The sequence below is a fragment of the Syngnathus scovelli genome, chromosome 4 (genome assembly GCF_024217435.2).
Source record: "Syngnathus scovelli strain Florida chromosome 4, RoL_Ssco_1.2, whole genome shotgun sequence".
Taxonomy (NCBI): Eukaryota; Metazoa; Chordata; class Actinopteri; order Syngnathiformes; family Syngnathidae; genus Syngnathus; species Syngnathus scovelli.
Genome location: NC_090850.1, coordinates 861,444 through 876,215, shown reverse-complemented (window position 1 = coordinate 876,215; position 14,772 = coordinate 861,444). Strand labels below are relative to the sequence as shown.

Below are 14,772 nucleotides of genomic sequence, written 5' to 3'. Positions count from 1 at the left end.
GTTTATTGGATAACTTTATTATTGTTTATAAGATAAGAAAAAACTTATAGAAGAAACTAAGTGTGTTTGTTGTTTCACTTGCAGTTTCACTCGTTGTGTTTAACACTGAATCGAAATAAAGGGAGCAAGACGCTCTGAATCCTGGCTCAAGTGTTCTATACATGAGTTTGGCTGGCTGATGAACTGTGACAACGTACATGAAGTACATAACGCACAGGGAGATCAGTACACAGACTGCAACGGACAATAAGGACTGCAGAAAAGATAATTGGAATCAACCTCCCATCTATCCAAGACTTGTACCTGTCCAGGACCAGGAAACGTGCAAGTAACATCTCAACAGACCCTTCGCACCCAGGTTGCAGCCTGTTTGAACTACTTCCCTCCGGACGCCGTTATAGAGCTCTGTACACTAAAACCAGCAGACACAGAGACAGCTTCTTCCCCCAGGCTGTCGCTCTGATGAACTCACACCACTCTTAGAGTCTCAGAGTCATTACTGTGCAATAACATCCCGCTTTCCACACCTTTTTTGTCTACACTGTTTGTACTATGTGTCCTCTCTGCATCCATTGCAGCCTGGTCATCCTAGAAGAGGGACCCTCCCATCTGTGGTCTCTTCTCAAGGTTTCTCATTTCCCCTAGCTGGAGTTTTGAGTTTTTCCTTGCCCTCTTGGGAGTTTAAGATCAGTTTAAGATCAGGGGGTGTTTGAGAATATCTTTCGCTCTTCACATGTCCTGAGTGTTGTTGTGAGTCACCTAAATGTTGAACAGAGCCTGTGATTTACCGAAGTCAAATTCCTTGTTTGGCACGCTCAAACATGGCGAATAAAAAACTCTTGAATCTTGAGTGCGAGTGCGGATGATTCTTCGTCTCTGTGTGCCCTGCGACTGGCTGGCAACCGGTTCAGGGTGTCCCCCGCCTACTGCCTGATGACCGCTGGGATAGGCTCCAGCACGCCCGTGACACCCTTGGGGAGAAAACGGTACAGAAAATGGATGTGTGACATTTTTATTTTTTCAAGTATGAGTTTTGTTTTTTTTGAAGTACAAAACGTTTGACCCCAATCTATCACCATACATTTTGGCGAGTTTGGCGAGCTTTTCAATAACGATCACATTTTGTGAAAGCATAAAAGACTGAATTGAGCGCCAAATCATTTCAATTTTTCTGGTAGGTGTTTGACAGTTTCAATCAGTTAATTGATTCAATCAATTTCATAATTCAGGTAGCGTAAGCTGACGCCAAATCGTCTATCTTTTCTGGTAGCTGTTTGATATTTTGAATTAGTTAATTAATTCGATCCATTTCATGACACTGTTCTTGTCTGTATTACGCGTATATAAAAAAGCGCATTCGGAATCCAATTCAATGGGTTTTAGTGTAGTTTGTCCAATTGGAGTTGCCGTTATTGACGTCATCAAAATGCTCCCCGAGCGGATCTTGTACCAACATCGGATAAAGAGTACAAATGCGGACGTACAATGTCCTCTTCTGATCTGACCCGACAGGCGTTTGATGGAGGAACTGAAGGTTGTTATTTAAGATTTGATTTTTTGTTTCCCTTTAACAAAGCCTCCCAGTCAGTCAGTGTTAGCGTTAAGACAATTTCTTTTGTTTATACGCTAAGCAATAGTTGCAGTATCTACTGTTTCACCCCCCCACCCCCCTGATTCATCTATTTTTTTAAAGCAGTTTCACTAATTTTGCACCTCTTGTACAGGAAATAGGAAGACGCTGTGTCCATTTCACGGCTGTAAACGCGTCTACACGGATGAGAGCGCTTTGGAGAGTCATGTTCGGGACCATGCAATCCCAGCGCAGTCTCTCCCTGGTAAGTGATTCCAATGACGGTGAAGTGGTCAGCATGAAACTTTAAATCAAGTTGCATATATTGTCTATCATTGACATCTGGATTTTTTTTATATATAATTGAATGTGGCCACCCGCCGATTTGTAGATTTCGCACTAGTGTCGGGCAAGTTGTATCCAAAATGTATTATTACCTATTACTAGTAGTGATGCCTGTGGGGCGTGTTTGGAGAGGCAGAGTGCACTCCGTTCCCATTCATTTTCGAATGCAGCCAGCACTGATGCACTGTGTTTCCAGTTGGCTTTTTATTGATGTAAACGCATTTACAGGCTGCGCTATACACGCACTGGTTTTTGGTGCACTCTGAATTTTGGAATGGAAAAATCAAGCAACGCACTGAATTTCTGAACGGTCACACTTGAACAAGTGCACGCCCTGTGTGAATTTCCGGACACCCTCTCGTTCTGATTGTTCTAACAGGCACAGTCTCTATTATTGTCGCTTTGTAGTTGTTCAAAAAGTAAAGTAAAAACAGCTTCCAGTATTGGCCATTGAATGCAGAGGAATCTCCGCCTTGTGTTGTCCAAACTGTAGCGATATCCGGGCTGACTCACAAAGGAGGGGGCAACAAACAGTCTGAGTCAATCTTGATGATGTATGTATACAAATACGCATGTCGAGTCTGAAAAAACGATAGTGTCCATCATAAGCCCCTATAGCAGGGGTGTCAAACTCATTTTTTTTGGCGGGCCGCATTGTAGTCATAGCTTCTTTTGGAGGGCCATTATAAATGTATCAACCCAAATAAATGTACGAGCACCTCATATTATATCCAGTAAGAGCGACAAAACAAACTGACAAATAACTCATTTTCAAATCAGACAAGTAAAAACTGGTCAAATATTCAGAAAAAATATATTGTCAAAAGTGAAGACAATTTGCAATTCCAGTAATGACACGAATTTGATGCACAATTTGTCTTCGCGGGCCACATAAAATGATGTGGCGGGTCGTATCTGGCCCCCGGGGCTTGAGTTTGACACATGTGCCCTATAGTAATTCTGGTGACAAGACTCCCAATAAGTCAATGTAAAAGTAGTATCAAACTTTTGAAAGTGAAGTTTCATATAATTGCTCCAAAATCAAATTTACTTGTATCAATATTCTTAATTAAATACTTTATTTGGTTTTATTTTATTTGTTCCCATTAAGTCTTTTTTGTGTTGTCTGTATCCCCTACAGGAAAAACTTTTCACTGCTCCAATGCTGGCTGCAGCTGCTCCTTTCTAAACATGCAGAAATTGATGGAACATATGAGACGGCATCATAAACCGAACATATTTTTCTTGTAAGTTTTTCTCCTTTGAAACTCCTTGGTTTATATTTGTTGCCAGCAAAGATTAAAGCACGTGAAGTATGAGTGTTGACAGGTCATTGCAAAACATGGGTGTTGTAACACCCCTGCCTGCATGTGTATGTTATGTGGTACATTACGTGAAAATGTTGTTTCTCTTTGGGGCTTAAAATATGTTTTGTACATGGTATAGAATTTAAAACTACTTACATGGAGAGATGGAGTATCATTCCCCCACCCCTGGGTTTCTGTTAGAGATTTGCTCACTCCAACTTATTTTGGAGTCTGAAAAGTCTCCTTCCTGCAAGGGCATATTTATTAGGAGGAACAGAGTGGGGGTGAGAGTGGGGGTCAGAGTAGACAAATGGCCGAAGCCCCTGGCTGATCAAAGCACAGCAGGGGGTCCTTCACGATGTTGTGTGAACAAAACAACTTTGATTGCTTCCTCTGCAGCTAGTCAATCAGTTCAAAAGATCTTAGCACTTTGTTCTACTACGATTTGTTAAGACAGGACAGGCGAGGGTAATTATTACAGGTTACATTCCAACATAATCATAGGATCAAACTAACCTGAAAACCCTAACAGTTTCCGTCACTGACCCACGTGGGCTGGGCCGGGCCCGTTCCTCGTGGGTGAGAGCCAAGCAGCGTTGAGAACGTAATTTCCACATCACACGTAGGCACGGAGAAGAAAAAAATAAAAACACACGGCCACAGCGTGGTAATATTAAAACAATGAAAAACCTGTCATAGTGGTCTGCGGGACCAAAAGGTATACACTTCTGTTTTCTTTTTTCTTCATTTGGTTGGATGGCCGGTGTGCGGCACTAGTGTGTGACGTGGTACTGGTCAGTCCGTTCTTGATGGCATTTGGCTGACTCAGACCAACTAAGTGAGGCTAAAAGAGGAACAAACACTCAGGGACGCTGAGCCTCTTCTTCCAGTTTTCCTGCTATGTCAACATAATTTCACTTGGCATATGCATTTACAAACCGGATTCGGTTGAAGTTGGGAAATTGTGTAAAATGTAAATAAAAACAAAATACAATGATTTAAAATCTTTTTCAACCTATATTCAATTGAATACACTACAAAGACAACATATTTAATGCTCAAACGCATAAACTTCATTTTATTTTTCAAATAATAATTAACTTAGAATGTCATGGGTGCAACACGTGCAGTAGAAGTTGCAAAAGAGCATATGAGACGGCATCATGAACATATGGGATATTGTTACATCACCTTTCCTTTTAATAACACTCAAACGTTTTGGAAGAGAGGAGACTAATTCTCTTAGCTTCTCATGTGGAATTCTTTCCCATTCTTGTTTGATGAACTGCTTCAGTTGTTCAACAGTCTGGGGTCTTCACTGTCGTATTTTATGCTTCATAATACGCCACACATTTTCAATGGGACACAGGTCTGAACTGCAAGCGGGCCAGGGGAGAACCTGGACTTTTTTACTTCAAAGCCACGCTGTTGTAACACATGCAGAATGTGGCTTGCCATTATCTTGCTGAAATAAGCAGTGGCGTCCATAAAAAAGATGTCGCTTGGATGGCAGCAGATGTTGCTCCAAAATCTGTATGTACTTTTCAGCATTTATGTTGCCTTCACAGAAATGTAAGTCACCTATGCCATGGGAACTAATGCACCCCCATACCATCACAGATGCTGGCTTTTGAACTTTGCGTTGATAACAGTCCGGATGGTCTCTTTGGTCCGGAGGACACGACGTCCAGTGTTTCCAGAAACAATTTGAAAAGTGGACTTATCAGACCACAAAACACGTTTCCATTGTGCATCAGTCCATTTTACATGAGCTCGGGCCCAGAGAACCCGGCGGCGTTTTTGGATGTTGTTCATAAACTGCTTTTGCTTTGCATGGAAGAGAGGGATCGAAGATCATGGTCAGTCAGTCTTGGTTTCCGGGCGTGGCGCTTACGTGCAGTGATTTCACCAGATTCTCTGAACCTTTTGATGATATTATGGACCGTAGATGTTGAAATCCCTAAATTCCTTGCAATTTTGCTTTGAGAAATGTTGTTCTTAAACTGTTCAACTATTTTCTCATGCAGTTGTGGACAAAGTGGTGAACCTCACTCCATCCTTTCTTGTGAATGACTGAGCATGTTTGGGGAGGCTCCTTTTATACCTAATCATGGTACCCACCTCTTCCCAATTAGTCTGATCACATATGGGATGTTCCAAATAGGTGTTTGATGAGCTTTTCTCAGCTTTCCCAACTTCTACTGGACGTGTTGCATCCATGAAATTCTACGTTAATTATTATTGGGCAAAAAACAAGTAAGTTTATCAGTTTGAACATTAAATATGTTGTCTTTGTAGTGTATTCAATTGAATATTGGTTGAGAAGGATTTTCAAATCGTTGTATTTTGTTTTTATTTACATTTTACACAATTTCCCAACTTCAACCGAATCCGGTTTGTAAATCAAAAAGTAATTTTGATTCTTTGTCCGTAGGTGTGAAAATTGCCGTACAAAGTTGCGATCATACCGCGGCCTCCTGACTCACCTTCACACCTGTTCCAAAGTTCCACGAGGGAAAACAAAGTCAACAGAACAGATGCCCCTCAACCAGCTGGTGTGAAAAACCCAAACGCAACTCCTTTGTCTACTAATCTGAACCCACCTCAGATGGATGTGTTCACCCCACACCTATTGATCCCTAAACCAGACAGTTCTTAAGTATACCTGTTCCCCATCATGTTTGTTGATGCATTAAAGCAATGTGCAAGTATAGTATAATAAAGAAAGAAAAACATATACATCGTGCATTTTTGGGAGAACTTTATTTGACAAAATCCAACACCATGAACAGGCTAAACAGTACGGTATGCTAACGTTACATGAACACAAACAAGGAACTGAGAACGTGCCTGACGTAACATTCACAATTATTCAAATAACTATAACATAAATAACATGTTTATCAAACCATCTGTGTCACTCCAAATCATTAAATCCATCGAAATCTTTTTCCTTTGTGTAAACAATGCCGCTGCTGCATGCGGCGCTGGTGTTGGCCACGTCAGTTGCGGTTCTTGTTATTCGACAGGCCAATATAACTATATATAAACTATATATCAAGCAACTATAACATAAATAACAATTTTATTGAATAATCTGCGTCACTCCAAATCATTAAATCCATCGAAATCTTCGTCTTCTGTGTCTGCTGACTCCAGAAGTACATGTGGCGCTGATGTCGACTCGCCGTCAGTTGTGGTTCCAATTATTCCACAGGCCTATATAACTCCAGTCGTATGTAAAAGTTTGGGCACCCCTGATCATTTTCATGATTTTCCTTTATAAATCATTGGTTGTTCGGATTAGCAATTTCAGTTAAATATATCATATAGCAGACAAACAGTGATATTTGAGAAGTGAAATGAAGTTTATAGGATTTACAGAAAGTGTGCAATCGTTATTTGAACAAAAGTAGGCAGTTGCATAAATTTGGGCACCCCAACAGAAAAATGGCATCAATATTTAGTAGATTCTCCTTTTGCAGAAATAACAGCCTCTAAACACTTTCTACAGCTTCCAATGAGAGTCTGGATTCTGGTTGAAGGTATTTGTGACCATTCTTGACAAAATATCGCCAGTTCAGTCAGGTTTGATGGTTTCCGAACATGGACAGCCCACTTTAAAGCACACCACAGATTTTCAATATTATTTAGGTCTGGAGACGGAGATGGCCATTCCTGAACGTTGTACTTGTTCCTCTGGATGAGTGCCTTAGTAGAATTTGAGCACTGTTTGGGGCCATGGTCTTGTTGAGGTATCCAGCCCCTCCGGAACTTCAACTTTGTCACTGATTCTTGAACATTGTTTGCAATAATTTGCTGAATCCATGCGACAAGATTGCTAGTACCTGCACCAAACCTCGCCCCATCCTTGCTTGTGAATGACTGAGCATGTTTGGGGAGGCTCATTTTATACCCAATCATGGTACCCACCTGTTCCCAATTAGCCTGATCACATGTGGGATGTTCCAAATAGGTGTTTGATGAGCTTTTCTCAGCATTTTTTGCCACCTTTCCCAACTTCTACTGGATGTGTTGCAGACATTAAATTCTAAGTTAAATATTATTTGGCAAAAAACAATTAAGTTTATCAGTTTGATCATTAAATATGTTGTCTTTGTAGTGTATTCAATTGAATATGGGTTGAGAAGGATTTTCAAATCATTGTATTTTGTTTTTATTTACATTTTACACAATTTCCCAACTTCAACCGAATGGTCTGTCCCGCCACACATAGTAAGTGAAAAAACGTTATTGTAAATTATTATGTTTTTGTTCAAAATGTGGTCTTTGGTACTTAGTACTGTAGGAGTAAATCTATTTCATTATCATGTTGGTGCGTACACAAATTTGGCTGAGCAGACGTGACACAATATTACAATGCGCCAAGCTTTGATGTCTATTCATATGCAAATGAGTTAGGGGTCATAAAATTTTATGACCTTTTTATGACTTGTTATGGTATCATAAATCACCCTCTTTTGAATTGTGGCGGGGTTGGGGGCATCAAGATGGCGCCAGTCGTGACGGCGCCATCTTTGACTGTCGCCATTTTGGTTTGCTGGCGCCATTTTTAAGATGTGGATATGTATGGGCATGTATTTTTATGAATCAAGACAGGTGCAGCACCTGAGCTTTCTTTGCTAAAAGCCCTCTGAGCTAGCTTTGCTTCCGGCCCGTACGTGTGAGATTGAAGGTGTTTGTGTCAGAGTGGAGGGTCACGAGAGGGAGGGGGGTGTTTGTGACAGAGGCGGCATTACAGGCGCCAAAAGTTATCTGAAAGGGAAAAAATCAAGGTGTTGTCGCATATAATTTGAGAAACAATAGCTCAGCCAAAGCTATCTGTAATTTGGCAAACATTACTTTAGAGGATCAAGGTTTCTTTTTTTTTTTGTTGAGAAAATCATTGAAGTGTCGTTAGCATGCTGCCACAGGTATCTGAAAGATAAAAAAAAGCAAGGTGTTGATGCATAATTTGACAAACAATAGTGGAGTCGGCATTACTGGGGCCAAGTGGAACCGTTTAACTTTGGAGGGAGACAGACGAAGGCCTCTGTTTTTTATGAAGGCTGTCTAAGTTTAAAACATATCCTGATTTAAAAAACAAAACAAAAAAACAAACAAACACGTGATACACAGAGGTGTGGTTTGGGAGAAGGGCCGGACCTGTTGTTCATATATTTACGTGAGAGTATCGTGCTGATAGTTCATAGAAAAGAGCTAAAGCTGTGGTGTTAAACTGCAAACCTGAAGCTCAAATCATGATAGCAGAGACACCGGTCAGTATCCATCTTTGCCGTAAAGGCCCTGACGGTTTGCTAGACGCGCCTAGGAAGAAACAAATGTATCTAAGACGTATGCAACAAAGGCCTACAGAAAAACTTGAGCGGAGCTGGCATCTAACACCAGAGACTCTATGGGGATTTAAATTTTTTTACGAGACTGGTGAGTTGTCTTTCTTTATGAGAAACCAAGAGAGCTCTGGATCAAACAACAGCAACTATGAGCAAGCCCATGCGTTTGGTACTCTGAACTCGAATGATTGGGGTGTTTTAAATCAACTCCTGCCAGAGGTTTTGACTGAATTTCTCAATGAATACGGGTTAGAAGGTGAGCTGAATGCAACTTGGATTTCAAAAATCACAGCCGGCGGGAGATGTTTTTTCCGGCTGAAAGTTTCTCCTCAAACTGTTGATGGGGCAGAAGATGGAGAGCTAATCGATCTAATGTTTCTAAAACTTGAAGTGTTTAACAGCGAATGTGGACTTTTCCAGACAATTTTGAATATACCATTAACAATGTGGTATGAAAAGATGCAAGCATATGGGGAGAGTATTACGGGGCTTTTTCTATCAAGCCGTGTCTGGACAAACGTCGTCGGAGTGAAACGTAAACTGGCTTTAGATTAACCCTTACTAAAAAATTAAGTTTAAACTACCCCCCTTCTCAACACACTAGACTGTTCCTCCTCCTCCTACCCCCTCTTTTTCTCACCTGCAGTTACAGAAAGGTGGAGTTATAGTCATTAGCATAACTATCTAAATTGTATAAGAGCGGGCTTGCAGACGTCTCTTTCACACACGCACGCACAAGAGAAAGAAGATGGCCCAAAAAATGCTTGCCAGAAGACTTTTACCACGTCCTGCACCTATGGGCATCACGTTCTGGTCAAGCCCTGACAACTCTGATGCAGAGTCAGATGCTGCTGACGATGGGAACACAGCTTTCGTAGCGTCGCCACGACCGACGCCAGCGGGGCCTGAAACATGGGCGGAAAGGTTTGAGATTCTTCCACTACCTACACCGGACCCGAGCGAATGCATGTCACCGATCTGCAACCCGATTCTCTCTATGGAGCTTTGCCATCAACTTTTGACGTGTTTGAAACCCCTGAAACCTCGGGGCAGCAACAGCAGGAAGAGCAGCATGAACCGTGGTCCTCGTCACGAGCCATCGAATTGTTTGATGACGCCTGTGCACGCTATCCTGAAAATGGCATGGATTTGCCATGCTTGTCTGCTGCCGACATTAGAGTCTTACTCAGAGAGACAGAAGCAGAGGTACCCTGTGATTTTGAGGAGGCTGACGACACGATCGTTGACACTCCGATGGTCCTTGAGTTTGGGGTCGTTTCTCCGATGACCTCGACGCCTGTGAGAATCAACACACAGCAGGACACGGAGGCTGACGACACGATCGTTGACACTCCGATGGTCCTTGAGTTTGGGGCCGTTCCTCCGATGACCTCGACGCCTGTGAGAATCAACACACAGCTGGACACGGAGGCTGACGACACGATCGTTGACACTCCGATGGTCCTTGAGTTTGGGGCCGTTCCTCCGATGACCTCGACGCCTGTGAGAATCAACACACAGCAGGACACAGAGTATAATATGACGATAGAGCCTCTTAAATGGTTGGTGATTGAAGACTACACACGCCTGAAGCTGATGGTGGTTCATCTTTTGTATGATGCCTTAATGAAGCATGCTAAATCTAAGTGTGACAGATGTGCTCTTGATGATCTTAGCCAAATGCACCATACTTGCCTGTATGTTGAGGATCGAAACTTTTATTTATATGCGAATTACGAAGCAGTGACGGCTGAGCTGTGCAATGCTGACTTCCTCCACACGTTGTCGACAATGTTTTTCTATTTTAAAACCTCTGCATCGCTTATAAACATTCGCAATACTGTTTCTGCCATTCTACATGACCTAGCTCATGAAGGCAAGTTCTTCACACGGCTCCGTGCGATAAAACAAGAAGCGGGTGACACTGTTCTGACTAGCAACGAAGTCGCTCTATTATTTAGAACGTTTGGAAAAACACAATGGGAGGTTTTGTGAAAAAAATGTGGAGCCAATTAATGACTTTCCTAACAGTACTTTTAGATTTAACAGGGGGGCAGCTAAAGAAGTTTAAAACTCTAATAGGGTCCAAAGTAACACCATCTATGTTATCTTCATTCATGCGTTATGTTAAACCTTAGGATTTATAGAAAAAAAAATTTTTTTACCATGTTTTACACTTGTTTCTGTTTATTAGTAATGTTTTTTTAAGAAGTAGTTTGATTTTTTCTGTAATAAACTATTGTGACCGTTTCTCTGTGTTTATTCAATGGCGAGAGATGTCTTCAGAGACTCTATTATTGTGCTAAGAATCCTGCTAGTTTTGGGGGAGGGACACGCCTACACAGAGGAAAAAAAAAGCCAAATCGAAAGCGAAAGTCCGCCCAAAGCAGCAGTGCGTTCGGACCTCTCATCTCGCGCGTTTACTAACCTCGACTTAATCCCCCGCAAAAAATTTGAAATAATGCCCAGTAAAAAGGGGCTCGTGATGGACGCGCTGGAAGACCTGTCCAAGGAAAACTTCAAAAGGTTTGTTAAGGCTCTGGTGAACCGCCGCGGTAATATAAAGGTGGCAAAAAACAAGGTGCAAGATAAGAACTTAACCGTAACGTAACCGAGGTGCTGGTGTCCACTTTCACCGAGGACAAAGCTCCAGCCGTGGTCTCCGAATTGCTCATCACCATTAAGTGCGCCGACGAGGCCGAAAAGCTCGGTAAATTCATGTGTTATGTCAAACCTTAGGATTTATAGAAAAACATTTTTTTACCATGTTTTACACTTGTTTCTGTTTATTAGTAATGTTTTTTTAAGAAGTAGTTTGATTTTTTCTGTAATAAACTATTGTGACCGTAAAAGTGACTGTTTCTCTGTGTTTATTCAATTCAAAATCGCGAGATATCATACCTGTTTGTTTTATTAACAGTGTCACAATCTGATATCCATCAGAACTTACCTAACAATGGGTGGCGACAGGTGTCTTCAGAGACTCTATTATTGTGCTAAGAATCCTGCTAGTTTTGGGGGTGAGAGACGCCTGCACAGAGCAGCGATTATTAGCTGTAAAAACACTAACATTAAAAAAGCTTTTTTATCCGATCAGGACGCGTACACTTTACACAAACCAGCCAGAATAACTTTTCCTAGAAATAAAGTTTTTGTTCGAGGTCCTATGAGACAATTCCAAGCAGATTTGTGCGATATGCAATCACTAGCACGCTAGAACGATGGATATAAATATTTACTAACCGTAATCGATATCTTCTCGAAACGTGCATATGTACGTGTTTTGAAAGCTAAAACTGCTACACAGGTCACCAAAGCATTTGAAAATATCCTGACAGTTAGCGGTTCACCATTACGCCTTCAAACAGATAAAGGGGTGGAGTTTTTTAACAAACATTTCCAGAAATTAATGAGAAAGCATAATATTACACATTTTTCCACCGCCTCGGACACTAAAGCGCAAACGATCGAAAGATTCAACAAAACGTTAAAAACGCGCATGTGGAGGTATTTCACAGCTAAAAACACACAACGATACGTGGATGTAATTCAGGATTTTATTGTCAGTTATAACGACAGTTTTCACAGCAGTATAAAAATGACACCGAACGCTGTAAACGAAGGGAATAAGGATACCGTTTTCACCAACCTGTACGCCAAAAATCCTTTCCGACGGGGGTACAAGTTCCGGTTCACACCGGGTGAAACTGTGAGAATTTCCAAAATAAAAGGCAATTTTGAAAAAGGTTATTTACAAAGTTACACGGATGAAATTTTCAGAATAAGACAACGTCTCCACCGTGTTCCTCCCGTCTATAAAATATCGGACTTGGATGGTATGCCTGTAGAAGGTAGCTTTTACGAAGAGGAATTACAAAAAGTAAAAATAAAAAAAAAAATAAAAATTTCGCATACAGAAAATTCTTAAATCACGTACTGTGGCAGGTAAACGCGAGTCCCTCGTCCACTGGGTAGGCTGGCCAGCCAAATTCGACAGTTGGGTACCCACAAAGAGTATTAAAAACATCTGACGATCTCTAAAACGGCCATTCTGTGGAAATTACAAGATGGGTGAACACCAGAGAGAATTCTACGTCACATTAGCGTCAAATGCCAGTATACACCTTTTTAGCTCAAACACACTCACAGAATTTAAAACCGAACTAGCTCAACATATCGATCTAAAAGGTTCGTGGGAGGTCGGTTTATGTGAGATTTCATACATCAACTCAATACCCACCATTCCTGAGAAAAAACGGAACTTCTATTTAAAACAACCTAAAAATCCGCCCCCTAGAGGTGATACGTTTCAAGACGACTCAGAAACTCGACATATGCTTAAAACAAAAGGAGGTGTTTATCAAAATCATGACTCGTTAGCTTTGGACATTCAAACTCTATTAACTAAAGCGAGTAACAAAAAGATTGACGTCCGATTTGATCAACACAAACAGAGGTTCATGTTTTCGGGTGAAGAAGGATTGAGAAATATGTTCAAGAGCCCCCTGGCGTACATTGTCGGAATGACCCCCGAGCATTGGCTGTCACTCAAACCGGAAGGCGTAAACGCACAACATCCTGCCGACAGACGGGCTGGATCTTATTTTATATTCATCTACACAGACGTAATACATCATCAAACAGTTGGTGACGCGTACACGCCTCTGCTTAGAACTTTACCTCTTGAAGGTAATAATGGTGATATTGTAAACAAAACTTTTAACCCGGTATACTATTTAGATGTGTGCAGAAGCCACATTGAAACCATTTCAGTTTACCTGCGAACAGACCAGAACAACCCGATAGATTTCGAATACGGGAAGGTCCTTCTCACTCTGCATTTTAGATCGAAATAATAATACATTTAAAAAAAATGAATAAAAAAATAAATAAAAATAAAATGACGTCATCGTCAATGCATCCTGATTTGTATCGTTTTGTTGATTATTATGAAACACAAGTGGGGGGCTCGTTTCAAGCCGGTTTTGCAGGGGCGCCGGTTCAGTACGGACGAGGGATAGGCTCTATTTTTGCAAAATTATTTCGTTTCGTGATGCCTATGTTCAAAAACGGGTTTAACTTGACGAAGCCGCATCTTCAAGCCGCCGCTAAAAACATAGCAACGGATGTAGCGGGGCGCGTCATTCAAAGAATCCACCAGAAACAAGGCCCCGAGCAAGAAGGTTCCGGGCTAGCTGTATTGTCACGTGGGCGATTGCAACCTGGGGGGCGGAGAAAAAGGAGCGTTAAAAGAAAAAGGCGCTCCACCGGTCTCAGGCCAGTCAGGAAAAAGCGGAGAAGACGCAAGACAGATATTTTCTCTTAAAAAATGGCCCTTCTACATTTTAAAAGTCAAGAGGCGACATTATCAAGTCTAGATCTCTTTAGTGCGCCCCTGACGCAATTCTCCATAGAAGATAGCTCATATGTCGAATTTCAACCGTTATCAGCAATCGTGGACCAAGGACCAATAGAATTCTTTATACCGGGGGACGGCTCAAAATATTTAGATTTATCCGACACCTTACTACATCTCCGTGCAAAGGTGACGCGTAGAAATGGGACAAATATTCCACCGCAGGAGCAAGTCGGCATCGTGAATTTCCCTATAAACACAATTTTTAATCAATTAGATATTTCGTTGGGTGGACGGTTAATCTCACAATCTAGTGCCACACACGCCTACAGATCCATCATCGAGCTGCTGTTAAACTTTTCAAACGATTCTTTGGAGTCACAATTCACAGCAGGAATGTTTGCAAAAGACAGTAGGGGGCGTATGGACTCCATTTCTTTCGAAGAGGGCGTGGCTAACGCCTGTTTTGTGCGGCGCACACAACAGATTGCCGGCTCACGTGAATTTCATCTTATGGGACCGCTTCATGGAGATATTTTCTTCACCGAACGCCATCTATTGAATAATGTGGATTTGCGTCTAAAGTTAACTAGAGCTTCTGATGATTTCTGTCTCATGAGCGCTCCAGACAGCGATTCGTGTCTCAAAATACTCGGAGCGTCCTTATTTGTGAAAAAAGTATCAATCTCACCGGCCGTGGCAATAGGTCACGCCGCCGCATTACAAAAAGGTAACGCCCTTTATCCTTTAACGAGAGTTAATATGAAGACCTTCAGTGTACCCCAAAACTCAAGAATTTGTCATCAGGATAATCTAATAGCGCTCGTAAACCACAACAGT

The 14,772-nt window shown here is 41.6% G+C and overlaps 2 protein-coding genes across 16 annotated transcripts in view; both read left to right on the top strand.

Annotated features, from left to right (window-relative positions):
* plekho2 (pleckstrin homology domain containing, family O member 2) overlaps positions 1–850 on the top strand; it is a 214,348-nt gene extending 213,498 nt beyond the window's left edge. For all 15 annotated transcript variants that reach the window (XM_068650346.1, XM_068650347.1, XM_068650343.1 and 12 more), the window contains one exon: positions 85–850. The gene's annotated coding sequence lies outside the window, so the exon portion shown is untranslated. The remainder of the gene's footprint in view (positions 1–84) is intronic.
* Positions 851–1,376: 526 nt separating this feature from the next.
* Positions 1,377–5,959, top strand: LOC125966924 (zinc finger protein 414). Its single transcript, XM_049717534.1, has 4 exons — positions 1,377–1,534; positions 1,725–1,835; positions 3,057–3,162; positions 5,657–5,959. Exons 1-4 carry the CDS (start codon positions 1,486–1,488, stop codon positions 5,781–5,783), a joined length of 393 nt encoding a protein of 130 aa, XP_049573491.1. The 5' UTR covers positions 1,377–1,485; the 3' UTR covers positions 5,784–5,959.
* The last annotated feature ends 8,813 nt before the right edge of the window (positions 5,960–14,772 follow it).